General features: G+C 43.5%; 2 protein-coding genes across 2 annotated transcripts; both read left to right on the top strand.

The window, feature by feature from the left end:
* Positions 1-116: 116 nt before the first annotated feature.
* LOC136446060 (zinc finger protein 431-like) lies at positions 117-3,868 on the top strand. The gene is made up of 2 exons (XM_066444335.1): positions 117-260; positions 1,130-3,868. The coding sequence occupies exon 2, from the start codon at positions 1,131-1,133 to the stop codon at positions 3,471-3,473; it is 2,343 nt and encodes a 780-aa protein (XP_066300432.1). The 5' UTR covers positions 117-260; position 1,130; the 3' UTR covers positions 3,474-3,868.
* A 4,023-nt stretch (positions 3,869-7,891) lies between these two features.
* Positions 7,892-8,860, top strand: LOC136445832 (zinc finger protein 782-like). Its single transcript, XM_066443976.1, has one exon. The coding sequence runs from the start codon at positions 7,892-7,894 to the stop codon at positions 8,858-8,860; it is 969 nt and encodes a 322-aa protein (XP_066300073.1).
* The last annotated feature ends 26 nt before the right edge of the window (positions 8,861-8,886 follow it).

Raw genomic sequence — 8,886 nt, 5'->3', positions numbered from 1 at the left:
AGTCGAATAAATCAAATCAAATTAAATCAAATCAAATTAAATCAAAGGCATCTTTGCTAAAGCGTTATGCAGCGATCTGTGGTTTGACCCATTGCCAAGGGAGTATCAGGTTTGTGAACTCTCACCTTTGCCCCGACGGTGAGCTGGCGTCCGGCATTTTGTTTTTCCACGTCGTCTTCCGTATCATCTACCGCATACGGACGCGATTTTAGGGGATTCCACAGAAGTCGTGAAGACCGCTAACCACCATAGACCTACAGGTAAGACCCGCGATTGTTGTTAATGCTTCCTGGTAGGTGTGTGTTCAGCGGTACATTGGAATAAGCTAGTTCGGAGTTGCTACTACGCATGTGCAGTGTCAAAGGTGAAAGCCCCCGCGACGAAAACAAGACCCGTCTGGACGTTGTTATGCAAATCGAGACAATGTGGAGGCGAGCACTGTTTCCGTCGCGGGGGCCTTCACCTTTGACACTGCACATGCGTAGTAGCAACTCCGAACTAGCTTATTATGCGAATGTGTTTAGGGACGTGGGTTTTTGACGGGGAAGGGAGGGGGGGGGCAATGGAGGGAACTGTAATGGGCTGTTCCAAACAATAAAGGAAAGTGGGGGGGCGGAAGAGGTTGGATGGACAGGGGGCTGGGTGAAATAAATCTGGACTGGACAGGGGGGGGCTGGGTGAAATAAATCTGGACTGGACAGGGGGGTTGGGTGAAAAAATCTGGACTGGACAGGGGGGTTGGGTAAAAAATCTGGACTGGACAGGGGGGTTGGGTGAAAAAAATCTGGATCACCAATGTGTGGGATATTGATTGATTTTTATTCAGTATATGATAGCTGCTATGTATTGTCGATTCGTACCTCAAATAGTTAGAATATGAAATGTACCACCAATGCATGGTGCAGAAATAGTGATGTTTTGAACCCTAGGAGATATTTATAAAACAGATTAAATAAATAAATTTGACTTTTGTTACTTTGAGAAATATACAGGTGATCTCTCAGAAGCTATTAAAAACGGATTCGCTATTTGGACAGAATAATTCCTTATGTAAATTCTGCCTCATTTTCTGGTTTCCAAAATTTATAATATGTGATCTTTTTCTAACCTATATTTACTTACATTTTAGGATGGCAAAGTTCAAATGCGAGCCTTTCGTTAAAGAGCTTCATGCAGGACAAAATTCAAACGAGACACACATCAAGGAGGAGACGGGAGACACTGCATGGCAACAGACGCATATAGAAGAGGAGGAGACGGGAGACACTGCATGGCAACAGACACATATAGAAGAGGAGGAGACGGGAGACACTGCATGGCAACAGACGCATATAGAAGAGGAGGAGACGGGAGACACTGCATGGCAACAGACGCATATCAAAGAGGAGGAGACGGGAGACACTGCATGGCAACAGACGCACATCAAAGAGGAGGAGACGGGAGACAGTGGATGGCAACAGACGCGCATCAAAGAAGAGGAGACGGGAGACACTGCATGGCAACAGACGCACATCAAAGAGGAGGAGACGGGAGACACAGGATGGCAACAGACGCATATAGAAGAGGAGGAGACGGGAGACAGTGGATGGCAACAGACGCATATAGAAGAGGAGGAGACGGGAGACACTGCATGGCAACAGACGCATATAGAAGAGGAGGAGACGGGAGACACTGCATGGCAACAGACGCATATAGAAGAGGAGGAGACGGGAGACACTGCATGGCAACAGACGCATATAGAAGAGGAGGAGACGGGAGACACTGCATGGCAACAGACGCATATAGAAGAGGAGGAGACGGGAGACACTGCATGGCGACAGGATGAACAAGAGGACGGTGGTGAGGACCAGGAAACCCACGACTACTTTGGTACAACCCAACCAACCGGACATTCGTGTAACGAGACTTACGACAGTTGGGAGCAGACATTTACAGACACGGGACGGCAGCAGGGCGGGGAAAAGGATGTTCCAAACGACGAAACGTGCGGTTTAAACTGTACCGGGTCTGAGAAAAAAGCCATGTCACCGTCGACAGTACAGGGCCACACAGAACAGGAGGGTAGCCATGCGGCAAAGTCTATATACATTTGCTGGAAGTGTGGTTACCGAGATGCAAATAAGGTTAACATGGATGAACATATTAGTAAACATACCGGTGAGAAACTTCACTACATGTGTAGGGAGTGCGGATTCAGATCGGATCACAAGGCTGACATGTCCCAGCATATGAAAACTCACGCAAAACCCTACAAATGTGACCAGTGTGACTATTCTGCTGCACAGAGTGCTGAACTGGACATTCATTTGGCAAAACGCAAAGGTGATCATGAGAAACCAAGGAGGGTTAGAGAGAAACCCTATATTTGTGGGGAGTGTGGGTACAGGACAGCTGATAGAGTTAACTTAGCCATACACAAAAGAACCCATACAGGAGAGAAGCCCTACATGTGTGGGGAGTGTGGGTACAGAGCAGCTAGAAAGTTTAGGTTATCGGAACACATGAGAACCCATACAGGAGAAAGGCCTTACAAGTGTGACCAGTGCGACTATTCTGCTGCACAGAAATCTCTTTTAAACCAACATCGAAGAAAGCACACTGGTGAGATCAGATCGGATCACAAGGCTGGCATGTCCCTGCATATGCAAACTCACGCAAAACCCTACAAGTGTGACCAGTGTGACTATTCGGCTGCACAGAATGCTGAACTGGACATTCATTTGGCAAAACACAAAGGTGATCATGAGAAACCCTACATGTGTGGGGAGTGTGGGTACAGGGCAGCTTCTAGATCTAACTTAGCCATACACATAAGAACACATACAGGAGAGAAGCCCTACATGTGTGGGGAGTGTGGGTACAGAGCAGCTAAAAAGTCTACCTTATCGGAACACATGAGAACCCATACAGGAGAAAGGCCTTACAAGTGTGACCAGTGCGACTATTCTGCTGCACAGAAATCTCATTTAAACCAACATCAAAGAAAGCACACTGGTGAGATACCCTACATGTGTGGGGAGTGTGGGTTCAGAACAGCTCGGAAGACTGACTTATCCATTCACATGAGAATCCATACTGGAGAAAAACCCTACAAGTGTGACCTGTGCGACTACTCTGCAACAAGGAAATCACACTTAGACCGACATGTAGCAAAACATACTGGTGAAAAGCGTTACAAGTGTGACCAGTGCGACTATTCTGCAGTAAACAAATCACACTTAGTTGACCATAAAGTGAAACATACTTGTGAAAAGCCCTACATGTGCAAGGAGTGTGGGTACAGAACAGCTCGAAAGATTCTCTTATGCCTTCACATGAGAAAGCATACAGGTAACAAACCCTACAAATGTGACCAGTGTGACTATTCTGCTGCACAGAAATCCAGTTTGGACCAGCATCAAAGAAAGCATACAGGTGAAAACCCCACAAGTGTGACTAGTGCGACTATTCTGCAGCACGGAAATCTACTTTAGTCAAACATGTAGCCAGGCACAGTAAACCTGTCTCTACCTGCAGTTGACAATAAGTGATGGGAGACCCCACATGAGTGCGGTGTGAGGGTACAGGTGCTATTAATCTTAACTCATCTAAAACATTGTATTCGTTCTTGTATATATTTGGATATATTTTTGTTTGTCGTATCATAATGTATTTGTGTTATGACAACTGTGCTTTGTCATAATTACTTATTTCAAGCTGCAGAGAACAACAATGTGCAACTATATTGTAATTTAGATCTGATTGAAAAACAACATTGTGAAACATTGTTCAACGTTCTGTGTTAATGAGTGTTTGCCTTCACTTTCTGACAGCTATGAGCATGTGACTTTCTTATTTCCGAATAAAGAGTGATTTCACTACTTGAAAAGTGTGTATCATGTTTTATTATTGATAGATGGTTGCTCTGGGGCTGGGGCTCTTGCACTATAGATGGTTGCTCTGGGGCTGAGCAGATCGCAGACATGTGGAGGAGTCATTTTGATAAACTGCTGAACTCTGTTAATAATGAGGTACATAGACCTGCTGTTATGTCTGATTTGTCGACAGGTTGTCCTTTTGAATTTGATTCGGGGATGCAAATCTCTGCTGTGGAAGTATATGATATAATTAGAAACTTACCCAATGGAAAAGCGGTAGGGTCTGACGAAATCAGTAATGAACACCTTAAATATGCGGGGCCTAAGCTTAGCATATGCTTAGCACTATTGTTTTCAGCCGCGCTTGTACATAACTTCATTCCGAAAAGTATGTTAGATACTACCATCATTCCGGTTGTTAAAAACAAAACTGGTAATATTTCTGATAGTGATAACTATAGACCAATAGCAATTGCATCAGCATTATCCAAAGTTCTGGAGGCTGTTTTATTGAACAGGCTAGAGCCATATCTTCAAACCACTGCTCATCAGTTCGGTTTCAAACGTGGTCATGGTCTTGACATGTGTGTATTTACTTTAAAACAGACAATTGAGTACTACCGGGGTCTCGGCTCTCCAGTTTTTGCTTGTTTCTTAGACGCCTCCAAGGCTTTTGATAGGGTAAACCATTGGACCCTATTTAAAAAACTCCTTGACAGAAAGGTCCCGGTGTATTTGGTGAGGTTTCTGGTTTATTGGTACCAGAACCAAACAATGTGTATTAGATGGAACAATGTTTTGTCTCCCTGCTTTTATGTATCAAATGGGGAAAGGCAAGGGAGTCTGCTATCCCCGCTACTATTTAATGTATATATAGATGATTTAAGCTCGAGACTCAGTTGTACTAAAGTAGGTTGCTATATAGGAGGCTGCCTTGTGAACCATCTTTTTTACGCTGACGACATGTGTTTGTTATGTCCTAGCCTTAAGTCTCTGCAAAAACTTGTAAGTACTTGTGAGGACTTTGGTTTAGAAAATGATGTATTATTCAATGTAAACAAGACATGCTGCATGTACTTTCCGAGTGCTAGTTTGCCACTTTTACATCCGCTCCCGTCGATCAAACTGTATGGAGAGTGTCTTAGATTTGTGACATCATTTGTATATCTTGGTATTGCTATTAATGACAGACTGAGTGATGATGACTGTATCCTTGCCCAAGTAAGGGGCCTGTATTGTCGAGCAAATACTATAATTCGAAAATTTTGTCTTTGTTCACCTACTATTAAGAAAACACTATTCACGTCTCACTGCTCCCAACTCTTTGGGGCGCAGTTATGGAATTCTTTTCGCTCGAGTGTTCTGTCGAAATGTCGAATTGCCTACAACAATTGTTTCCGTATAATTATGAGTTTCCCAAGATCTTGCAGCGCAAGTGAAATGTTCGTGTGCAATCATACCGATACCTTCGACGCCAGATGGCGTAAACAGTGCCACTCCTTTGTACATAGGATTTTCAATTCTTGTAATGCCATTATACAGTCCGTACTTAGGTCCGACTCTTTTTACAAGAACTCATTCTTCACCAACCTATGGAGCCGCCTCTACACATAGCCATAACATTGTTAGTTTGTCTCAAAATGTTGTATATAATCTTTGTTTTTCATGTTTGTCCCTATGTCATATGGGCCAGTGAGAGCCTGAAATAAAGAAATAATAATAATAATTATTGTAGCGAAGCTGATATAACAACTAAAAAGAAGTGCCAAAATTGAATAACCAATAACTCATTTGTTGTAGGTCTTTATCGCTGAAGCGGTTCATCTGCTTATGAAACCCTGACTTCAAAATGTCCTAAGACTAGGACTAATCAGCCACAAAATGACACACAACGTCGGAAACGACGGACGGTCATAAGCAAGTGAGTAGATGTGACCACCAAATCATCTATCATGCCGCGTGCTCTGAAGCTGTTGTCCAAGAAGCATCTGTAGATGTTGCAAGCTTTTATACTGTCACGGTAGGCTGGTTCCCAGCAGATGTTTATGTAGTCCAAGTACATCCATATTTTAAATTGTATAGATTTTAATGATTATTTAACTTATATTGATTGCCGTTGATGCATTTTAATTCTAATGTTTCCTCTTTATCAACCCTATCCGGTCCAATATTTTCCATGTACTGTTGTCATATTCAATTCCTATATGTGCCTACATAGGTCATGTACGTTCTTAGACTTTATTCTAAAAGTGATTCCAAATCATCCATACATAACCACTATGTAACACATCTCGATACACACAGTACTATGTGTAGCTATGGCCAGATATAAAAAAAATGAAGTTTGAAAAACTACTCTAAACTGGCTTTCTAATGTCTACACGGCCAGCGGCATTCATCCTTACTCAATTAGAAGGTTGTTTGCATCATCTCATTGATGGAAAAGCGCTACAACCATATGTTAGCTGCAGAGCCCAACGCCTGATTTCTCCGAGACAAAAGTCCAACTAGGGGACCTATTTTACCCGAAATAGCTAATTACTCATGCTCAAACTACCTGCTTTCTCCGCATGAATAGTATAACTGACACCATAATATTCGGAACTACTGGGAAGACGAGTTCAATACCCTGGAATAACGTTTTCAAACTGATCTTTGCCATACAGAGATATGCGTTTTGCGGTGATCTGTGGTTTGACCATTTACTAATTGGTATCAGGTTGTGACCTCTCACCTTTGCCCCGCCGCGCCGGTGAGCTGACATCCGCCATTTTGTTCTGCGTCATTGTTTTCGGTATCCTCTCCTCCGAACGGACGCGATTTGTAAAGAATTCCGAAGTCGCGGAGACCGCTAACCACCATAGACCTACAGGTAAGACCTGTGATTGTCGTCAATGCTTCCTGGTTGGTGCTTGTTTAGCGGTAAACTACAGTTAGAAGTGTGTTTGCTGTTGGTATTTGATGGGGAGGGGGGCAGTGATCTGTGTAGAATGCTAGTTGTCGATTTGTACCTCAAATATACAATCATGGTGCGGAAATCGCGTTCAATGTTGTCTCATCATCTAGAACATTTGAATCTAATGTTACTAGAAAAACCAGGTGATCTCTCAGAGGCTAAAATGGGCCTCTATTTAGATAGAACGTAGGATTTCTTACTACAACGTAAAAATCTGAGGATTTCTTTACTGGTACGTAAAATCTGCACCCTTTTTTCTCTCCATCATTTCAGAGATGGCGGAGTTAATATGTGAACCTCCTGTTAAAAAGCTTCACAGTGTTCTCACCAGGATTTTTTCACAGCATAGGGGTCAGGTACAGAAGGCCAACTTAACGCGGTGCAAGTCACGCGTGGAGTGACCATAGTAGGGAGTCCGTCATGTTCTCCCGGAAAATTTTAAAATTCATAACCCAATGAGACATTATTTCATGCATTTTGAGGGATAAGTTTTGTAAAGTAGAGTTTTTCCTCTGTCACAGCCTCATTCTAAAGCCAAATATGAACTTTTTGTAAGATTTATGAAGGGTCACAAGGTTTGTCCCAGAAAGAAGCACCCCTATGCTGGTTGAAACACAGCATAGGGGTCCAGATCACAGCATAGGGGTCCAGATCACAGCATAGGGGGTCCAGATCACAGCATAGGGGGCCCCTATGCTGAAAAGGCCTGGCGAGAACACTGCTTCATGTGGAACCAACTGCGAACGAGACGCGCATCAAACAGACGGAGACGGGAGACACTGGATGGCAACAGGTTGAACAAGAGAACGTGCTGTGTCAGGAAACGAACACTGAGGACCAGGAAACCTTCGACTACCTCTGCGCAACCGGACATCCTTGGACAGACACGGGACGGCAGCAGGACGAGGAAAAAGGCGTTCCAAAGGATGGAACGTGCGGTGTAAACTGTACCGGGTCTGAGAAAAAAGTCTTGCCACAAGCTGCTGTACAGAGCCATACAGAACAGGAGGGTATCCATGCGGAAAAGTCTACCTACATTTGCTGGAAGTGCGGTTACCGAGATGCACATAAGGGTAACATGGATGAACATATAAGTAAACATACCGGTGAGAAACTGCACTATCTTTGTGGGGAGTGCGGATTCAGATCGGATCACAAGTCTAGTATGACCCTGCACATGATCACTCACGCAAAACCCTACAAATGTGACCAGTGTGACTATTCTGCTGCACAGAAGTCTGAACTGGTCATTCATCTGGCAAAACACAACGGTGAGAAACCCTTCACGTGTGGGGAGTGTGGATATAGGACAGCTCTTAAGTCTGACTTTTCCAAACATATAAGAACCCATACAGGAGAAAAGCCTTTAAAGTGTGACCAGTGTGACTATTCTGCAGCAACGAAATCACACTTAAATGACCATATAGTAAAACATACTGGTGAGAAACCCTACATGTTAGGGGAATGTTGGTATAGGACAGCTTTTAAGTCTGACTTTTCTAAACATATAAGAACCCATACAGGAGAAAAGCCTTACAAGTGTTACCAGTGCGACTATTCTACAGCAACGAAATCACAATTAAATGACCATATAGTAAAACATACTGGTGAGAAACCCTACATGTTAGGGGAATGTGGGTACAGGACAGCTCTTAAGTCTGACTTTTCTAAACATATAAGACCCCATACAGGAGAAAAGCCTTACAAGTGTTACCAGTGCGACTATTCTGCAGCAACGAAATCACAATTAAATGACCACGTAGTAAGACATACTGGTGAGAAACCCACAACTCAGAAGTCCAGTTTGGTCAAACATAAAAAAAAGCACACTGGTTCCAAACATATAAGAACCCATACAGGAGGAAATCCCTACGTGTGTGGGTTTTGTGGGTACAGGCCAGCTGATAAGTCTACCTTGTCTGTACATGTGAAAACTCACACAAGAGAAAAGCCCTACATGTGTGGGGAGTGTGGGTTCAGGACAGCTCGAAGGTCCGACTTATCCCAACACATGAGAATCCATACAGGAGAGAAGCCCTACATATGAGGGTATTGTGGGTACAGGGCAGCTCA

Source organism: Branchiostoma lanceolatum, chromosome 12, assembly GCF_035083965.1.
Source record: "Branchiostoma lanceolatum isolate klBraLanc5 chromosome 12, klBraLanc5.hap2, whole genome shotgun sequence".
Lineage (NCBI taxonomy): Eukaryota > Metazoa > Chordata > Leptocardii > Amphioxiformes > Branchiostomatidae > Branchiostoma > Branchiostoma lanceolatum.
The sequence above is the reverse complement of the archived record's forward strand: the minus strand, read 5'-3'. Positions and strand labels throughout refer to the sequence as shown.

What these genes read in the sequence shown, in the direction of transcription:
- LOC136446060 (XM_066444335.1), top strand. Translation starts at nt 1,131, where the DNA reads ATGGCAAAGTTCAAATGCGAGCCTTTCGTTAAAGAGCTTCATGCAGGA.
- LOC136445832 (XM_066443976.1), top strand. Translation starts at nt 7,892, where the DNA reads ATGGATGAACATATAAGTAAACATACCGGTGAGAAACTGCACTATCTT.